General features: G+C 48.1%; 2 protein-coding genes across 17 annotated transcripts in view; one reads left to right on the top strand and one right to left on the bottom strand.

Annotated features, from left to right (window-relative positions):
* The window catches only part of LOC102904570 (rho GTPase-activating protein 10), a 300,700-nt gene extending 288,657 nt beyond the window's left edge, over positions 1 to 12,043 (top strand). For 5 of the 6 annotated variants that reach the window (XR_013051024.1, XM_076571472.1, XM_076571474.1 and 2 more), the window contains 3 exons: positions 3,590 to 3,742; positions 5,112 to 5,203; positions 11,356 to 12,043. Coding sequence is in view for 5 of the 6 variants with exons in the window: in XM_076571472.1 (XP_076427587.1) it covers positions 3,590 to 3,742; positions 5,112 to 5,203; positions 11,356 to 11,444 (334 nt within the window). In the remaining variant the exon portion in view is untranslated. The remainder of the gene's footprint in view (positions 1 to 3,589; positions 3,743 to 5,111; positions 5,204 to 11,355) is intronic. The other variant, XM_076571473.1, reaches the window with a different exon arrangement.
* Positions 12,044 to 17,473: 5,430 nt separating this feature from the next.
* The window catches only part of Nr3c2 (nuclear receptor subfamily 3 group C member 2), a 331,912-nt gene continuing 328,601 nt past the window's right edge, over positions 17,474 to 20,784 (bottom strand). For all 11 annotated transcript variants that reach the window (XM_016001822.3, XM_076571976.1, XM_016001825.3 and 8 more), the window contains one exon: positions 17,474 to 20,091. In XM_016001822.3, the coding sequence (XP_015857308.1) occupies positions 19,936 to 20,091 (156 nt within the window). In that variant the 3' untranslated portion in view covers positions 17,474 to 19,935. The remainder of the gene's footprint in view (positions 20,092 to 20,784) is intronic.

Raw genomic sequence — 20,784 nt, forward strand, 5'->3', positions numbered from 1 at the left:
TGCGTGTGTGTGTGTGTGTGTGTGTGTGCGCGCGCGTACATGTGTGTGTGTGTGTGTGTGTGTGTGTGTGTGTGTGTGTGTTGCACACACGTTGTTGGCCTGGAGAAATCCAAAATACAGATAGAGAAATTGAAATTGGAATGAGTTATTTCAAATAGAAAGTAAACTGGCTAGCATGAGATGTCATAGCACACAGATGTTGAACAGACACAAGAAGATACAGAAAGCATGACACCTCTGAGAACCTGGCCCTGAGCAGAGATTGCCAAGTGTAAGTTTCAGATTCAGGATCAGCAGACTAAGGCACCGGTCCTTACCGTCCATGTCTGCTCTTCCAGTAACTCTCTCACTTTCCGAGAGGGAGGGGGCGTTTCCCCTCCACACACAGAAACAAAAGGAAAATACAAAACAAGGAAGATGAGAGGGTTTTGTTTGATAGTAGTGGTACCGTTTGTGGTCTTCATTTTTAAAGGGCCCATAGCTGCAGTCATGGTGTTCGTCGTCGCCTGCGGCTGTCCTCCTCAGCTGATGGACGGCCGTCCTGGACTCCATTCACCACCTGTGTCTAGGCAGATGTATGTGATGGGGTGTGGTACAATATCTCATCTTCAGCCACCCCTGCCACGCCACCCCAGGCACCCTGAATAACTGCTGTGAGGTTAAATGGCAATTGTTGATCTGACTATGGCCTTAAATTCTCTGTGAGAGCCTCACTGTCCATCCCTTCTCCCTTCCTGATTAGCAAGACGCCATTAGAGGTTCGTTTTCTTGTGAGAAGTTAGTGTCTTTTGTAGCTAGGTGGTTCAGCTCACTAAGATTTATAAGTTTCTTGGCATAGAGTTTTGTGACTCAGTTCTCCCAGAATCACATTTGCAGTGAGGCCGGTTATTACTGTCCGTCACAGCAGTAATGGAGCGCATCTTGCACGTGGTGTCTAAAGTCCATTCTGGTTTGCAGCTGCTTCTGTAGGTGGCAAAGAAGGTGGGTGAAGGCTTTGCGTGCCGGGCACGTTGTCTGGCTTTGTCAGGACAGCAGAATGAAAGACAGGAGAAATAGCTGACACCATCATAAAGCCGCTAGTGCCAGCCTGCCCTCCCATTTATTGAGGTGACAGGCCTTCAGGGGTCCCCTGTAGGCTGAAAAACTGGGAGTTGTGAGGCAGAGGTTGGAGTGGCAGAGGCCGAGCTTAGCACAGTGGGGCATAGAGCAGTGAGAGCGGTCCGTCTCCTAAGGAAGGGGAGAGTTGGAAAGGGGCACCCGGGAGCTGTACCCGGGAGACGGGCAGAAGGAATTCCGCTGTAGCGGGGTGCAAGGCAGAGCTTGGAATCTGGAAGGACAAGCAGTCCCTGAAACCGTTTGAGCTGTGCTGAAGAGGTCGTCAAGGTGAATGTGTGTGTGCTGGAAATAAGTGAGTTAAAGGGGCTGCATGCATGTGTGCATGTAGTGGGTGGGCGGGGCCTGGTGGCCGAGCGCTTCCTGATGCATGCCAGACTCTGGGTTCCACCCCAGCACCACAGAGAAAGACAGGCAGGTAGGTACTAAGTGTGCTTTCCATATGTTGATTTTTGTTTGCTGGGGGGTGGGGTTGGTTCTTTGTGAGTTTTGTAGCTAGACTTAATGATGCAGGTTTTTAACTCTAGTATTTGGGATGCAGAGGCCAATGAATCTCTTAATTTCTGTACCAGCCAGGAATACAGGGACCCTGTATTTAAAAAAAAAAAAAAATTTTTATACCATAGCCAGAAGACTCCAGATCCGAGGTAATTGATGAGTAATCCACATTGATGGTTATATACTCAGAGACCACACTGATTAATTTTTTACTAACTTGACACAAGTTAGACCCACCTGAGAAGAGGGAACCTCAATTGAGAATGGTGTCAAATTGACCTGATTAGCGATTTTTGTGGGAGGACCTAGTGCATTGTGGGAGGTGTCACCACTGAGCAAGTGGTCCTAGGTTGCCAAAAAACTTAGCTGGGTGGTAGTGGCTCACACCTTTAATCCTAGCACTCGGGAGGCAGAGGCAGGTGGATCTCTGTGGGTTCAAGGCCAGCCTGGGCTACAGAGTGAGTTCCAGGAAAGGCGCAAAGCTACACAGAGTAACCCTGGTTTGTTTGTTTGTTTGTTTGTTTGTTTGTTTGTTTTGGTTTTGTTTTTGGTGGGAGGATTTGGGAAGCAAGCTGAGTGAACTATGGAATGCAAGCCAATAAGGAATGCTCCTCTGTGGCCTGTGCTTCAGCTCCTGCCTTGAGTTCTTGCCCTGACACCCGCTGATAACATACCCTTTCTTCCCCAAGTTGCTTTTTGTTGTGGTGTTTATCATAGCAACTGTCACTGACTTCTTCAATATTTTTTGAGATTTTATTTATTTTTATATGTATGCGTGTTTTACCTGCATGTATGTGTATACCACATGTGTGCCTGGGGAGGCCAGAAGAAGATGTTGGATCCCTGGATATGGAGTGACAGATGGTTCTGGGCCACCATGTGGAGCTGGGAATTGAACCCAGGTCCTCAGGAAGAACAGCCAATGTTCTTAACCTCTGAGCCATCTCTTTCAATTTTAAATTCCGAGGAACAAATCAAACACCAAGAATTGTTTGTGGTTCATTGATTTCTCCTTTAAACTTTAGTCTTTTGCTCTTTCTGGAGGAATCTTGGTTGTTAGTAGCAAAGTTTTATGAGTTTCCACATATAAATACCAGGTGAAGGACCTTTCAGTGTTGAAGTGTTACATGTTGGTCTCTGTCAGCCATGTACCTAATGTTTAAGTTTGTGCCACTTTCCGTATAAGTAGAAGAAATGAGTTAGGACAGGTTCCCCACTCACAAAGCCCCAACTTAGGGTTTTTAACTCAGAAAGCTGTGCAATCAACATGCATTCAGTAGAAACATGTTTTGCGTTCTCATCTTCTCTGATCAGAGGTGAGCAGCAGTGAACAAGTCCCAGGCAGGATGTGATCGCTCAGGTGTGTGCGTGTGCGTGTGTGGGCGCACATATGTGTACTATGCTGCTAAGAACATTAGATGTGGTCTCAGTTACGGTCTGTCCAGCTTCAGTGGGTTTATCAGAAGGTAAACCTCATTCTCAGCCAAGGAGTGCCTGCTCCTAAGAAGTCCACACCACTACTTTGAGCCTTAGTTTTCTAATTAGTGAACTCATTGCCTTAGGTAGGGTTTCTATGCTGTGATAAAACACCTTGGGAAGGAAAAGGCATCTTTGTAAGGAAAGGGTTTATTCCAGATTCACTCATAGTCCAGCATGGAATGGAAGTCAGGGCAGGAACTCAAAGCAGGAACCTGAAGGCCGGTTCATGAAAACCAACCAGGACACTGGAAATGGCAGTGGGTTAGACAAGATCAGATCCCCACAAACAGAGAGAAGTTCAGTAATGTGTCTCTAGCTGGAGATGTGGCTCCTTCTAGAGTGGCTTGAGTTCGAATCCTGGGAGGTACAGATAGGACTCTGTCCTTGGTGGTATGAAGACACATGGGTGCTGGCATCCTGGCCATTTGGCTCAGACTGTTGTACAATTGTTGTTATGACTGTTCATGGCATTAATCCTGTCCTTCAAATGTATCCTTAGGCCAAGCCATTCCCGGGCGTCTACAGTGCCGTGGCTAAATCTGCAGTCGCCAACCACACCAAGCTCCAACCCAGAGGGCACCTCTCCATCACCCAGGATGTCCCATCTGCCCCTCTCTCCTGCTGCCTCCGTTGTAGACAAGCTGCCCGAATGGTACGTGGTTTGGGGTGTGATGTGGAATAAAGGTGGTAGCACAAAGAAGCGCCTTGACAGCCTTCTGCTAGAGCATGCCTGTCTGCATCCCTTGGCATCGATAGCCAAGTTCCAGTCAGGGCTGTGCCTCGTCTCAGAAGCAGGTGCAGCACTCTTGATACTGTGGGGATTGGCTTCAGGACTCCCACATCTGTCCACTCTGTCTTCTAGTTGCTCATATAGAATGATTTTGTATTTACATCTGACCTACACTCATCCTCCTGTGTATTTGAAGTCATCTGTAGGTCAGTTTTAATACCTAATAATGTGTATGCTGTGTAAACCTTTACTACACTGTATTGTTTAGGAAAGTCCTGGGAGGACTGGATGTGTTGCACAATACAGATCCCCTCCCCCCCTTTTTTTAATACTTTCAATCAGTGAGTGGTTGAATCTGTAGATGAGGAACCTGTTGGCTACTCAGGGCCAATTGCAGGTTTTGAGAAGAATTTGTAGTGCATGAGCCTTGTTGGGACCTGCTCTCCCTTTTCAGTCCTTCTTATTTATTTATGAAATTAGGAATATTTATGAAAAAAGAATTTCAAAAATTCTTTGCAAGCATTTTTATATGCAGATGTAAAGCAGATTCTTTGTTGAAACGGAAGGCAGAGTGGATACTGGATATGTTGACTTCTGTGGGCATCTTATGACCAGTTTGTAGAAGAGAGAATAGCAAGTCACATTGCCTGAGCATCAGCTGGCAGAATTCTTACGTCTCCAGGAAGAGGCAGCATTTCTTTTTTCCTTGGCTTAGATCTGGCCAAGTATGGCTTTCACCGTTTCCCATTGTGCACGTCTCTCAGGAGGGCTCAGAACATGTTCTCACAAGTTAGGAGATGCTGAGCCTTGTGTTCATTTTAAGGGGCAGAATGGCCTAAATAAAGACCTACCAGGGATGGCAGCCCTTCCAGTGTGCTGTGGGAACTGTAGGCGGCACACATGGACTTACTGGGAGCAGTTTAATGTCATGTGCCTCTTCCTCTCTCTTCGCTGATGTACAGCTGAAGTACTCAGAGGTAAACATGTCTTGTGCGTTCTACAGTGCTGAGCCCTGGGATGGGACACTCCACCAGGCAATGAGGAGACTCTGGTGAAGTGGTTCACTGACAGCTTCCCAGGGAGACTCCCTAAGGGAAGGTTTGTGTTGGAAACCCATCATTACTTGAAAGCCAAGTGCTACTGCTCTGCCTGATGTTCACGGCCCTGTCATTTCCTTTTCGGAATGTACTTCCCCACTGTTGGCATGTAAATGAGATTTGGGAAATGGGGAGGGGGCTGTGAGGGTTCTGTCTTCAGTTTTCCATTCAAGCCTTCTGTGTTCTCTCTGCAGCGTTATCAATCGCAAGGCCCGTGCCGTGTACCCCTGTGAGGCAGAACACAGCTCGGAACTGTCATTTGAAATAGGAGCCATTTTTGAGGATGGTGAGTGCTGCCACGAGCTTTGTGGCGGGAGACATTCTGTCTCCCCTTAATGTCCGCACAGAGAGTGCCGGCCACTGTTTGTGGCCGTGTTTTGACACTGGCCTTTGAGATGAGCTGCAGAGCTGTGTGTTGGAGGTGGAAGTGTTTCTTCTTGGCCAGTCTCCACCCCTTTTGATCCAGTAGGCCTTCATTCAGGTCGCTTCTGACGGGGGCAAGAAGCTGGTACCACTTGGAGTTGAGTGCTTCTGAGGAGCATCCTTTGTTTTCTGTGCCGCCACCGTCCCTAACCAAGTGGAGATGCTTCACAGCACCAGTGAGGACTCAGAAATCCAAACACTTGGCCTTCTCTCTTCTGTACCGTTCTCGTGCTTTGCGATTTCCTGCCAACTGGAACAGTGTGCGCATCTTTAGACTTTACATTTTAAATAAGGGTGTGGATTTTAGTTGAATGTTTAATATTCATACACAGACATTTAGGAGCTAGGCCTGTTTTAATATTTCACAAATTTCTCCTCTGGTTCAGTGAGTATATTTTCCTCCCTTGCTCTTGATTTCTCCCCTCTCTAGTCACACTCATTATGAAATTCATTGGTTGCTGTGGAAACGGTGATGTTGAGTGTGGGTGGAGCTCCCCAGAAGAGTTCCTAGGAAGCAGGGGAAACCTTGGCTGCTGGAATGGAATGGCTGATTAGCCAGAATGTTTGGAGTCTATGGAACACATCGCCACAGCGCATTGTGGTAGTTAGAAGTGCAACATTTGATGAGAGTCGTTGTATAGAAAGCAAGTTGCTTTATTTAGAATAGATTCTGTGTGTGTGCTGTGTGCTCCTAGAGCCAGATTCCCGATAACCTCAGAAGACAGCAGCAGTGCCCTCTCACGAGATTTTTCTTACACACCGAGATATTAGATAGAAGGATAGAGAGGGGAGAAACAGAAACACAGGACAGCCTCGGGAAGGCCTGGAACATTATCCACCGGCCCCTCTGTCTCTTCTAAAGGGCTGTTTATAGGAATGCCAAGGGGGTGGAGCAAAAGACCTCCCCCTAGCTCAGCCAAGTGTAGACCCTTCCAATTACCTAGTAACCACACACATGGTCAAGCAGTCCTCTGATGCAGCTCTGCTGGGTAAAGCAAACTCAGATCTCACTAGGAAACCTCTGTGGGCTTCCACAATAAGTGGTGCACAGGGGTGTGTAAAGATGTCACCAAGACGAATGTATTCCCATGTTTGCTGAACATTCTGAGCTTCAGACTTGGATCTTTGACTAGTGTCCTTGTGGGGTGAGAAATGGCCACATTTACAGGCCACACATAACTAGCAAAGGGGATGTCTCCTCTTTGTATTTCTTTTATGAGAACACTTTTCCACAACTTACTGAGTTTAACTGCCTTTACATCTCTTGGTCAAAATTGGGTCAAATATTTACTCAGAAGTTGTCACTCTGAGGAATGGGTCAACAAGAACCACATTAGGTTCATAGCACTTGCTTTGGGCACACAGCCATGACACCTGTGTCTCTCTAAACCAAATCTGGGTCTGCCAGTGTAGATGGAAGACAAAAGAAGGGTCAGAAAGCAGCCAGCCCAGGAGGCCCATGTTCTCTACCACCAAAGTCCCTTGATGACTTTAAAAAAGGATCATAGAAATATATATATATGTATATACATATATATATACATACTCATACATATATGTACATAGAGATAAGCAACACACACACACACACACACACACACACACACACACACACACACACACACACACGGGCAAAGAGCAGGTGGCAGTGCCTTGCCCCTTCACTTTCTCTGGAAACTATAAGTGCTCTGTGTACCAGGATTTTCATCCCAGTCTGCAAAGATGTATCAGGGTGATTCAGTGAGGTTCAGGAGGCTGAAGTTTGAATACTGTGGGCATTTGGGGGGGAAACATGCTGGTGACTACTGTGCCCTACAGGGGCCATCACAGTGTGCTGCAGATATGGTTGCAGCTAGCCAGGTTATGTCTCCCTTGGGCATGGTGCCCTGTAGTGCTGGTGGCCAGCTCTTTCTAGCATGCTGGCTGGACACCCAGGGCATCTTAGTTGTTCCTCAGCCCCTCCCCCAAGGCTGTGTATTCCAAAAAAGGTCTGCTTGGAATGCTGGCCCTCTCTTCTCCTATCCTGTAGAGGCCTCATTTTCTGTGAGCCCTGTGTCTGTGGTGCCTCCCCAGCGTCCCATTGTGGTGCACATGAGCTCAGAGGAATGTTTTCAGAGGTGGCGCAGCCTGCCCAACTTGCTGTTCCTTAGGAGCGGGTCCGAAAGGGCACAGAAGGTTGAGGCCCCTAACTAGGGTGCAGCCCTACTCTATGAATAAACACTATATAAACAACATTACTGTGTGCACTTTCATCTCCAGGGCCTGGCTGACCTCTCAGTTGCTTGGAAGCAGATATTTGCTCAGAATATGTCTGTTCTTCGAAGGGTGGTGGGTTCTTTTCTTCTGACAACCAGCGTGAAGTGAGACAGTTAGGCAGGGCGTGGGTCCTTTTGTGGAGCCAGCCAGTGTTTACAGCTCAATCTGCAGCAATGTCTCCAGGAACACTCCCTTGCTTTGACCGGCAATCCTTAACACCCTGACACCTAAGGTAGTTTTCTTCTGCTCACATAATGGTTTGGAATCTTCTACCAATCACAAGGATCCCACAGTGTAATCCTTTTTTGTACTGTAGGCAATGACAGAAACCAGTTTATGACCGTCAGAGGCCTGATAAGTCCCCTGGGCTTCACTGTTCATAGGGCTTTGGAAAAATCACAAGCAGGGACCTCAGACCGGTGTGTGGAAGGGAAGGGACCTCTAGTGAGTATGCGCTCTGTAACTCCTCACTTTCTCCTCTTACTCTGTGGACTTAAGTTATGAATTCCAGTTCTGGGATGAAGATGTGTTTCTGTAGCTCTGAGAGATGTTTCCCATGCTCTACCAGGAAGTCTATGCTCACTCGTGTGGTCTCAGGGCAGCCAGTATTCCTGTAAAAGCCAGGAAACGTCCTCCTTTCTCTGGGGCTCACGAATCCCAGAAATGCACTTGTTGACAGCTCTGATAGTCAGGTGTGAAGTGTGGTCTGCCCTGGGTCTGCCCACGGGACCGTAGGGCCCACGAGCACAGGGTTTTCAGAAACTAGCCCACACTCAGTGCTGAGGCCAGTGTGGTGGTTGTATGCCACATGTAGAGGCAGTGTCTACAGGCAGCAGGTGTGGACCATATTAACCCTTAAAAGCCTCTAGGAATTGAACTTTTAAGGTCTGAAGTACATGGATTAATCCTTGAAATGCTGTTTGGCACCCTCGGGGAGGGCCTGCCAGCTGTATTCCTAATGTGGGAATCACAGAAAGCTGCTGGGTGCCACATTAGTACATGCAGTGTGATGCTGGCTGAACTCAGAAATCAGCAAATGGGGGTAGAGACTTGTGGGACAAAAGTATTTTAACTAAAGCTTAGGAAGGAGAATGAGAAGTATGACATTTGAGCCCATGGTCTCCCTGAGGAGGGGGAGGGTGTCGTGGGAGACAGAGGAGAGTCCTCAGACCCAGCTTGCATGGGGCCCACGTTGGGCTTCCTAAGCTGAGCTGAGTTCCTAGTGTTCTCTTCTGCTGAAGGCTCAGTTTTTAAAATATTTGTCACAGGTCATGGTTGACCTTAGGTTAGACTGTCGAGGCCCAAGACTCCATTCTGGAATGGATGTAGCTTTGCAGAAAATGTTGATGCTGGTTCCGCAGTCACTGTTGTCGTGGGACAGGATGGTAAGAGGCACGGTGACATACCACTTCACACCCGTTCCAGCATGGAGAGGGAGACGGGACGGATATTGTTGGTGAGGTCATAGAGAAATGGGGGCCCTTGTGCCATTGTGAATGGGAACGGGGTGATAGCCATGTGGAAGATAACAGTGTGGCTACTCAAAACATTAGTAATGGAGGCAAGTGTGACCCAGCAGTCCAGTTCTGAGAATACACTCAAAAAGAGGAAAGGCAGGGGTTCTCGTATCTGCTGTTGATAGCACTCACGAGGACCCCAAAGGTGGAAGTGACCAATTGCCCATCAGCTGGCAAGTGGATGAACAAAATGTAGTGTGTCCTTAGTGTACACTTAGGAGTGTAAGCAAGCTGTCTACAGAAAGTCAGACCCGTGGGTGGGATTGAACCTGAAGATATCCTCAGTGAAATAAGCCAATTCTAGAGGGACAAATAGATTATTCCATTTATGGAAACGAAGGATAGAGGTCACCAGAAAACTTAGGTGCAGAGGTGGCCCATAGGAAAGGCCCCTAGAGAATGACTGGAGACAGAGCCCCTGTGTCTCCTGCCATAAAAATGGAAGCACAGCTGCCTTGCCATGCAGCAGTTAGTTTCCAGGGTAGGAGACCCTTTGGAATCAACTGCCAGCTCCTTCTGTCTGCCAGAGCAGCTGTGGAGTGGTGCCTGCCAATGCTGGCCCTGCCCTGAGGTGGTGAAGGAATTAAAGAATGAACAGATACTTCTGAAGTTGCCAGGGATGAGCCTTGGCAAGCTGTGGGGCCTCAGCTTGCGTTTACACTCATCCAGGACACCGTATGCAGCAGGTGGCACATCCCGGGGGCGGGGGGCTTTGGTGTTGAATCCAGTCCTTTCTCCATACCCTGGTGGCATTGCCAGTATAGTGTATGGACGAAGCCTTTACAAATAGTGTCCTTGGTGACAAGGTCAGGGTAAAGGTCAGTGAGGGGCGAAGAAAGTGAGTTGGTGCCTGCTGGTTCACCTTGAAAGCACACCTTACTTCACTTGCTCATTTATTGCAGAGACCGTGAAACACTCGGTCAGGTACCAGGGAACATGCGCTCTCATGAGAACTTTCAGCTGTAATCTAGACGAGGAGCCTCACTCTCTTAGGCACACATGGAATGCGTAGGTGTGGGGCCCCTCATCTGTCTGGAATGGGGGCAGAGCCGTAACTGGTGTTAATCTGTACTGCCCATTCATGGATGGGGTGTAGAATATTTAGGACCTACGGAGCAACCAAGTAGAAGCCTTAAAGCTACTTGGCAGATGGAAGAAAGTGTCAGAAGGCCATGGCGATGCAGATAGCAGAGTGCACAGGAGAAAACCAACGGTGACCTCATTGAAAAGGACAGTTAGCACTGAACCATCATGGTCTCCACACGAGTGGGTCATGAATTGCTCAGGTGCAAGTGGCAATCACAGAGCAGTAGAATAAAGAGTCCATCACGCACAGAGCGGGGAAACGGCTTCACAAGACGGCAGTGTGAATACCTGCACCCAGTTTTTAGTATAAGATAATTCCTGTGGGTTGTGATCAAAAGCTGCATTTCAGAGCTGGTTTCTGGGTTGTTCTGTGGGCAAGTACTGCCCACTTCCGACAAGGCATGTGGCTCTGCCCCTGGCCATAATTGATGCTTCAGCTGGGGTCCCTTAAATTCTTTTGTATTTGATACCAAAATGCTAGTGTACTGACTTGAGCTCTGTGTCTTCTGATGTCCAGTCTGACCCTTGTCATGTGACCGTCACAAGTATGTATTGACACCGCCAGTGTGCTGGGCATTGTGCTTCACCGTGTAAGGCCCAGGCCTGCCACCAGGAGCTCCCCTCCACGTGGGCGTGAGATGAGTGCGGCTAATTCCTGGAGTGGCTGAAGCAGACCTCCCTAAGGAGCAGCCGTGCTCTGGAACCTGAAGTGGAGGAGTTACCCAGTGAAGAAGTGGGAAAGTGCTCTAGGCAGCAAGCCCTGTGTGCACCAGGGCCCTGGAGTTGGGGTTCTCTGGTTGACTCGGGTGAACTGGTTGATAGGGTAGGGAGTTCGAGAGACTGCAGGAAGGGCCCAGTAAACTTGGTTTTGACTTGAAGCAGGGGAAAATGTGTGCTCTGTGCACACTTGGTACACCATGAACTAGAAGGAGCAGGATCAGAAGCTGGGGGACGAGATAGGGGAGCTTTGTGCTTAGCAATCCTGGGCCGAAGCCATCAGTAACTGCCATGGCAGCTTTGTTATTCAAGGCCCCAGAAGTGACCCTGCTCTCCACTGACTGCTCCATGGTTGAGCCTACAAGAAACCCTGCAGCATGGTGAGTATCAGGGACAAGGACCAGGAGCAGGCTTGTAAACATGGTCTCTTCTTTTTCAGTTCAGACCTCAAGGGAACCTGGCTGGCTGGAAGGGACCCTGAATGGCAAGAGAGGGCTGATTCCACAGAATTATGTCAAGCTGCTGTAGCTCCTGGCCTCAGGGGGCTCCCGCTGATCCTGGCACCATGCACCAGCCTGGGAACACCACCAAACACCACCATCACGCTCAGGAACTGCAGATCACCACGGGCACTCCAGGGCTGGGGAGGGGGTGGACTGTGCAGATGTATGTGTAAGGAGAGCATCGTCAGCACAGGTGGAGTGGATTCTCACCTGGCAGGCACTGGGGCTTGCGATTTTTAATTCTCCAGCCTGTGGAACGGGGAGGGCAGGGCCACTGGTGACGTCACTGCCAGGCATGGAGGAACCCAGCTCTCCATGCGCCTGCTGTTAAGTTTTCATGGGAACTGTGCTACTCTTGTATTGTATGTCCAGGACACATGTGGCCTTGTGGATGCAGGGGAGTTGGTCCCAGCCTGAAGAGAAGCCAAGAGAAGCTTTTCAAGCCTTGCCTTCCTGCCTGCCTCCCCGGCTCCCCGGCTCCCCGGGCCTGCTCACTGGAGCTGCACCAAGCTCACCTGTGTGCTTACAGCAGTCTTTTCCACGTGCTCACCTGGGTGCTGTTTGCCCCATGCCACCTTGTTGCCACAAGGCCCCTCTGTAAATGAAATAAAATGTAATTTACTATTTGGTATGTCTGGCCTTCTATGAGGGAGTGCATTCCTTCATTGGTGATTCATGGTTTGACTGTTATGGTGAGCAGACCATCAGAACCTTGTTATTTGTGGCAGGGAAGGGGGTGGTCCTTTCTGAGATGAAAGCCCGGTGTTGGGAGCTCCAGTCTCCTGCATAGTCCATTTCCCCAAGACACGGTGGGATGGGAACTGGTCTGTGATAATGTATGGGTGAGTTGCACCCACACAGATGGCCAGCCCTCTTGCCTGGCTTTTTGGGGCACATCTCTCTCATACCACCCAACACGGCCTTGCCTTCCAGGTCTCAGCGTTGGATTTCCCCATCTTGATGAAGCCAGGCTGTGGGACGGGTGGGCTGAGAGCTATCCTAGCATGGGATGCCCTACTCCTCCCCATTCTCCTCGGCCCCAAGTCCAGGCCCAGGCATGGCCAAGTCCTGTGGGGACGAATGGCCAGCTCTGCATCAGAGGGGCTCCAGTAGGTGGGCTGCCGACATCCAACCCACATGAGGGTCCTGAACGTGCCTGGGTTTTCTCTTAAGGATTTGTCAGAAGAAGGATGTTGTCTTGTCTCCCAGACTGACTCTGGAGCCTGCTGCTCTGCCAGCTAACAGCTGTGGACTCACCTCATGTGGGTATCAAGTTTGGATCTGGAATGTCCCCCAAAGGCCCATGTGTTAAAGGTCTTGTCCCCAGCTTGTGTCACTGTTTGAAGGAGATTGAAAGTTTGAAAAGGGAGTCTTGGGGAGGGCTCAGGTCCTCGGGATGTGCCTATCAGGGTTGATGGACACTAGTCTCTACCTTTCTCTCCTGACCAGCTATTCTGCCATAGGCTTCCTGTCATGTGCCACGGATCCAAAGCTCATCTGTCGTGAAGTGCCACCTCCAAGACTGGGAGCCAAAATAAACCTTTACTAGTTGATCACTTCAGCGAGCTGAATAGCAGGAGTCCCAATGGGGATGGGAAGAATGTGCTTTTTGAAAGTATGTATTCTGTAAAAAAGTAAGGACCTTTTCCTTACAATATCAGTTAAAATACCAAGCCATAGGTCCCGAGGGAAGAATTGAAAGTACTGAGGACCCAGGGCTGCACTCTAGTGGCTGTCTTGAAGTTTGGGTGGCCAGCCTGGCCCTGGAGGAAGGGTCAGAACCTTTGGTGCCCTGTGTTTTGAGCTGTCATTTCCTGATGTGACTTAATGAATGTGCTTGTAGAAAAGGTGTGCATATGGGTAGGTATGGTGACTCAGCATGGAGAGACTGACGCCTGGCGGTGCTCTTCATGGGATGAGCATGGCGGGCACTAGTCACAACTCACTGTTTGCTGGCTTGAAGGTTTACCTGCCCAGAGTGTGGTCCACCCTTCCCTGTGCCTTAGCATTTGATTATGTCAGCTGTCATAATCAAATGCTAAGGCACAGGGAAGGGTGGACCACAAGTCTAGCTGTCTCCATGATTCTGCCCTTGCTTCCCAATAGGAAAAGCGAAGCGTGAAGTTAAATTGTGTGAGTGAAAGCGAAGTGTGCATGTCGGGGGCTGCTGGTCCCATCGTTACAATTGCTTGCACATTTGTTATCCGTGTCCTCTCTGTGCCGTGGATACCAGTGGGCCAGCAGCAAAGCCCCAGAGTGGTGTGGCTAAAGAGGCTTCCTGTGGCCCCAAGCTGCAGGCCTGTGTTTATCTAGGGGAAAGCAAGAAATGCTCTCCTCCAAGAGCCAGAGGAAAGTCAAGGGTGTTTCTATCAGAATATGGCCCAGGAGCAACTTGGCTCGACTTGCCTTTGCTCACCACAGGGTAGAGCAGAGACCTTAGCTTTGGGCAGGGCCCAAACTCTGCACAGTAATGGGAGCAGGGGTGTAGGGTTGCACCTGGGCATCACTTCCGATCTCCTGAGAAGGCGTGTGTTTTGTTAGATGGGTGTGGCTAATCCTCGGAACATCTTCAGGAGACTGGCTGCTGGCTTGTGTGCCTCACTCTGAACTTGACACCAGCTGCATCTCTCACGTCCAGCAGCCTCAGCCACACTACTAGGACTAGTCTTCAGCCTTTGTTGGCACAAAGGCCCTGCAGGAGTCTTTAATGTGTGGGTTTCCATCTGTGGAAGGGAGACATGAAGTGCTGTCGGACCTTTAGAGAATGTATTGTGTCCAGTGTGCCCAGCAGGGGCGCTAGTGAGTAGAGTGGGAGGCATAGGCACTCTGGGGTTTGTGTCTCCTAGACACTGCCATCATTTGGATCTTGGGAGTCTGTCAAAGTTCCATGTGTTGAAGGCTTGGTCCCCAGCCGCGGGCACTCCTGGGAGGTGGTGGCACTTATCAGACAGTCTGGACGTGCCCTAAAGGATGAGGGTCCTCTGTCGTCGCTCTTTGTTGCCTGCATGTTGTAGGGCGAGCAGCTTTGCTTTCCTTCACACCTCTGCTTTGATGGCACACCCTCTCACAGTCCCCAAACCAGAGTGGGCTAACCACAGACTGAGACTCAGAAACTGAGCTTTAAGCCAACCTTCTCTTTTAAATGTTGATAATATCAAATACTCTGCCCACAGGGACAGTACTAACACAGCACACACACCCCTCTGCCATCCTCTGCGAAGGCCATTCTTTGCCCTTGTTCTCTGGCTATCACCGTGATGCCTACACCCTTCCCAAGGTCTCTGCCTCTAATCCTGGCGTGTCCTCACTTCCTGTCCACCTCATGCTGAGTGCATTCTCATCCTTGGCTTCTCACGTCTCTCAGAGCCAGCCTCTGCCTACTCCTAACTCTGCCAGATGCTTCCTTCCATGACGCCTTGAATCTTTGTCAGCCACACAGCTTCTCCATTCCTCTTAGGATGTTATCACAGGGCTGTCTTCTCCCCGCCCTGTACGTGTCAGCAGATGACTCTCAGCCTACTTTTCCTTGGCTGCTATTATTATTGTTATTATTATTATTATTATTATTATTATTATTATTATTATTATTATTATTGGTTTTTCGAGACAGGGTTTCTCTGTGTAGCTTTGGAGCCTTTCCTGGAGCTCACTCTGTAGACCAGGCTGGCCTTGAACTCACAGAGATGCTCCTGGCTCTGCAGGGATTAAAGGCATGAGCCACCAACCACCACACGGCTTTTCTTGGCTATTTTAAGCAGTAGTTTACTGCTACCACATTTGGGGGGCCACAGCTTATTCTTCTAATGCTAAATGTCTGGCTAAAAGTGTCTCAGTCTACCTGTTAGAAGAGTATTCTTGAATCTTTCTATCTGAAGGCGAGCACAGCTGATGACTGTCCAACATGAGACCTGCACATTGAACTTGGAACACGATGTGTGTGGGATGAAGCTGGACAGCTCAGCGCCTCATGTTGGTGATGGATTTCTTCCTTGGAAAGCTGGTGTCTATGAAAATGCTGCACGTGGAGTGGGAACAGCTTGCTCAGAGCCAACTGAGTCTGGCTCATGAGGGCATGAATAAAACTCTGTAAAGCTACAGAGATAGGTTTTGTTGACCCGGGAGAAACTTGGGAATCAGTCTTGGTAACACACGTTCTGCAGAGTGTCTGAATAAGTGGGAGTTGTAGTGACACAGCCTTTCACCCCGTATTGGAACCAGCCTCTCTGCCAAGAGCTCTCCCAGCTTGACTGTGGGCTTGACCCTAAAACTCACTTTAGTCAATGGGACAGGAGCAAGTCTGAAGGACCAAGGCTTAGAAAGCATTATCCCAGCCGGGCAGTGGTGATGCCTTTAATCCCAGCACTCAGGAGGCAGAGCCAGGTGGATCTCTGTGAGTTCAAGGCCAGCCTGGGCTACAGAGCGAGATTGAGGACAGGCACCAAAAACGACACAGAGAAACCTTGTCTCGAAAAACCAAAAAAAGAAAGAAAGGAAGGAGGGAGGGAGAGGAAGAGAGAGAGAGAAAGAAAAAGGAAAGAAAGAAAGGAAGAAAGAGAGAAAGAAAAGAAAGAAAGCATTAGCCCTTTCCATCATGTATCTGAGCTTGCGCTGGGTGGTAAGTGGTTTCATGTAGCAAAGCTATTATAGGCTAAGCACAGATGCGTGAGAGAATCCAACTTAGCCAAGTCTGGTCCTAATCAGCAGACTCCCTGGGCAGTTCACAGACCCTGGAGAGAGACTGACCAACTAGCGGGCTGCTCTATTGTGCAGTAATTCTGCCCTTGGCTTTGGACAGCCTTGGCTCATGCCAAACGTCTGAGTCCTATCTTAATGTTCTTCTATTTAATGCTGTTTGGGAAACTACTGTTTTATTCCCATGCTGCACTAAGAATTGGGTGGCTAGACAAAAAGTGTTAGCTATACTTGTAGTTGTCTTAACTTGCAAACACATGCATCACTTATCCAAGGCCATGCTAGTGCTTTTTGTGAAGAAATGTCTCCTCTTTGCTTTGGGGGGCATTCAACATACACAAGCAGTAATCCTCTTGGTCTATATGCGACACACTGCACGGATTTTAATGCTGTGGCCGACAGTAGTAGCTGGCTGCCCCAGCAGTTCTCAGCTAGAGATTCCTAATGGGGAACTGAATTCTTTCGGCCCAAGAGTTGTTTTGTGAAATTCTTAAAAGCAAAATAAAGGCACACTTGCCCCAAGAATAGCCTCCTCAGTTCTGAAGGCCACCTGCTTTCTCCAGAGTGCTCATGGGTAGGACCTCTTGGCAGGCTCCATGCTAGATTGCTTTGGTTTCAAATTTGAAGCTGTGAGAAGCTTTGCTCCTGAAAAGGTCAAATTTCATAAAATATTTGCATATAAATTTGCTTTCACATACAGATGTTTACCACCTACTCTGTGTGCATACAACTCTCTTCCTGGGCTGTGGTCAGTGACCACACTATGTGTGCTAGAATTTTATCTGTTGTGCTTAAGCAATGTTAAATTTGTCTATCACCCTGGCTTCCCTTTCTGAAAGCCAGTCAACACTCACCCACTAAATGACACATTACTTAAATTTATCTATGAGGAAATGTTTCCTATTTTAAAATGAACTGGTAATTGCATTTTTGTGGTCCATGTTCATGAGAGTCAAGGGGGGAGTCCCACAAAGAATGGGTAACCGTCAGGGTTTGCAGGTACCTGAGGGAGACAGCAGGAGCACACGGGGAAGTCTTCACTCAGCTGGCCTGGTCTCCTCAAGTGAGTCTCGCAGTGCTGTGGGTGTAGAGATGCAGGCCACGCTTAAGTGTATGCACGTGGCCGTGTGGTGATACTGGAGAGTTTGGTGAACTGAGTTTTAGCCACAGAACTGGGATGACTAATCAGTCCCCAAAGAGAAGGCTGATCATGTGACAGCCAACAGGACTTTTTCTAGCCTCAGAGAGAATTCCAGTGCTTCCAGTGTTGGCTGCGGGCTGAAGGGTACAGGATCAGGATGTAGGAAGCAGGAAGTCCAGGTGTAGCTCTATGCATTACAATGAAGTTTCCAGAACAACAGGTGATTTAAGTAAAGGATTTATTGTAATCTGCTTACAGTCCTTTGCAAAGACAGACATGTTTTTGCATAAAGATATAAATTGCTTCATTTTAAACTAATTTAGTGTTTTAATTATATGAAGAAGTTTTGGTGAATTATGAATTGTACCAAACCAAGATTTTTAAGAGCAATATGGTACAAAAATAAGAGCAGACAGACAGTTTGGCCTGGGACAGGCATTCAACAGTGAATTTAGAGAATATGGCTTCGCTGTTTAGTTAAGCAGAGTTACCTGGAGACACATGAGGAGCCAGTAGCTTCGTTAATACAAAAAGCTAATGCAGATGTTCTCCACAGTCCCGGCTAGGATGGAATTCCAATCATAAAGCGTTGACTCAACTCCTCCCCCGACACCTCGTCTGCATAGTGCGTGTTCATCACCTTCGAGGCGTGGCTTTCATATTGCTGTGCTGTAAGTTGGCTGCATGTAAAGATCTGCCTATAAATTAAATTCTGGAAATCGCAAATTATGTAAGAAAGCCCCTCCCTCTGAGTTCAGCCTTCCTAGGTTTCCCCTTGCAGAAGGCAGGCATCTTTTGAAAGACAAGGTAATGTTGCCTGCATGGTGAACCCTGTGGGAAAGTGCTGACTCACCTGAGCCTTGTCCCGGCCTTCTGCTTGACTTTTAGGTTTCGGGAATTTGTGTGATTTCACTGAGTACAGATGAGAGTCATCACTACATTTGAAAGATTAATTTGGCCTCTATTCAAAGAATATTTAGTGCAATCATATTGTAGTTCCCCAGAGATACACATGTTCGTGATTTGGGGCAGAAGAAAAGCCATAAATTGCATCAGTATTGGACAGATTAATGAATTAAAATTTTAGTGTCACTGTCTTGCTTATATGATCTGTAGTGTTTTTGTGTTTTTTTTTCCTCCAAAACGGTTTGTGTATAAAATTCTCATTTTTAAAACCTACCTTAAAAAAAAGAAAAAATCTAAAAACCTTCTAGTGATCTGCGGGTCTCCACGCCCTTCTGATTGACTCTTACCCAGATGGATTGCCCCAGTACCTCCTGCTATGATTGCTGTTCCCATGACCAGCTCCAGGAGTGGAGAACCCTGTCCAAGGCCAGAGGTGACTTCTGATCTTTGACAGATGCGGAGAGTGCATGGATTTTTCCCCCAGAGGAGAAACTTGGGTTTTCTGAACTGGGATCATTGTGCTCTCTGAGCTGAGTTTTCAGTCTCCTCTTCTGAGAGTGGGTTCTGCTTCTCGTGGAAAAGGGGGAAAGACAGCACTCCCAGGACCTGGACCTGTCAAGTGATGCCTGCCAGGAGCTGCAGACACTGCAGTGTGATCCCCGATGGAAGCAGGAAGAAGCAGAAGCCAGAACGGCGCTGGAGTCTCCCAACACCCCCACCCGGGAGACCAGGAACAAAACAGATAGCACAGAAAAAGTAGAAAGGCTTCGAGACAACCCAGGAGGTCTAAGTGTGGTTATTTACAACAGAGACTGTAAAATGGTGAGTCAGATATGAAGCTAAAAAAGGCACAGCTTTCCCTTTCTTAAATACACTGTAAACGGTTCAGTACGCATGCAGAGCATCTCACGTTACAAAAAAAAGTTTACCTTGTTTAGACAAAGATAGTACTTAAATAGTCTCCAGCAAAATAGAATTCTTTCAAAAATACTTTCCCATTCATCCTATTAACCATTAAAGATTTTTTGTATGTGTCTCATTTACAAAAGTTCCTTACACCATATTTCAGGTCCTTCACGATTTATACATACAGTAATGTACAGCACAGCAAAAGACTGCAAAAATTATTTGTAAAGCCAACACAATAGATACTAGAAATTGAAACCAAGGCATTTAACATCTTATCCATTCTAATTAAATAATAAATGGACGCTAACGAATGTGTATGCCAGCGATGCAGAAAAACGTGCCCGGGAAGGCCGCAGTTCCACGCCACGTGTTCTGTTATTACACAGCAGGAATCTGTATGTATTTTTTGTTTTTTATATTTTTAAATAACAAAAGAATATTAATGCCCCATATTGACTAGACGTTTTATGTGCAAACCAAGGGTAAGCTTAAAAAGTTCTCTAGTCCTCGAACCCTTTGAAAACAAGCGGGAGATACCAGAAACTACATGGCATAGTTAAAACTTCCATCTGTTAAAATATCAAAATCAGAGTTATTGACTAGATATGGCTTTTCATCCAGAGGAACGTGTTTTCTAAGCGCTGGGAGTGGAGAGGGAAGAGTCCTTTTTAGCCAGCTCAGGCCTTGCCAAATCCACATCTCATGGCTTTCCCGGCTCCAGACCCTTGATGTGATTTTAAACTTGAGAAACTGCTGAACAAGTGCGAATCAACCACCACATGTTCCAACTGGGAGTTCTCGGTCCTTCGTCGGTGCAGAACAATGCGGGGAGACTTAAGGCAAAGTTCTTCCTGGCTGACGTCTTCTGTCACTTCCTGTGAAAGTAAAGGGGTGTGGCGTTCCCGGACTCCACCTTTGGCAGCTGGTCAGTGATGATCTCCACCAGCATGGCGGGAAACTCCACCTTCAGAGCCTGGGACTCCCGGAAGGTATAGAAGCAGAATTCCAGCAGGTCGCTCACCAGCTGCAACACAGACACAGAGGGCATGATCCCGGGCCTCATTTCCAGATCCCCGCCTCCTCCATGGCCTAACCCTGCTGCAAAGATAGGCAGCTGTGCTCAGGAATTCTGCCAGGAAACCGTGGCATAAGAGTTAAGTTATCAGGTGTGTTCCTGTCACCCGTCAACCAGTATCTTCGATGCTAAATAAAGTTAGCCAACTGTCTAGCATGAAATGAATATCCGAGGCACGTGGGACATAAATGGAGATAACTGTTCCTTTGGAAGCTCTGCCTCAGCCCCCCCCCCCAAAAAAAAAGCCCGTCAAGTGGTGGCTCCTCCCCTGGAGCTGCTTCAGGGTCTTTAAGCTTGGTCTCTAGATCTACCACTTGATTTCTCCTCTTCCCTCCCCGCCTCACTTCTGGGGGGGGGTGTTGAGAGTTGCCCAGGAGCACACTGCTCATTAAACCTGGACTTTTAATTTGGTGTTATCTGGCTTATTGCATTGGAGAAACCTACTACTGGGGATACAAAAATACTTATCAATAACAATGCCTGGGCCACGAAATGGCCCCTCAACCAATTCTCATTTGCAAGCTTGTGAATTAGTCAAATCTGGCATGTGTAGCTATATGCTTGGGCCCACACATGCCGACAGAGGATGGAAAGCAGGAGAGGCTGCCTTGTTAACAGGTAAAATGATGTCTCTGTGGCTGA

The sequence above is a fragment of the Peromyscus maniculatus genome, chromosome 5 (assembly GCF_049852395.1).
Source record: "Peromyscus maniculatus bairdii isolate BWxNUB_F1_BW_parent chromosome 5, HU_Pman_BW_mat_3.1, whole genome shotgun sequence".
Taxonomy (NCBI): Eukaryota; Metazoa; Chordata; class Mammalia; order Rodentia; family Cricetidae; genus Peromyscus; species Peromyscus maniculatus.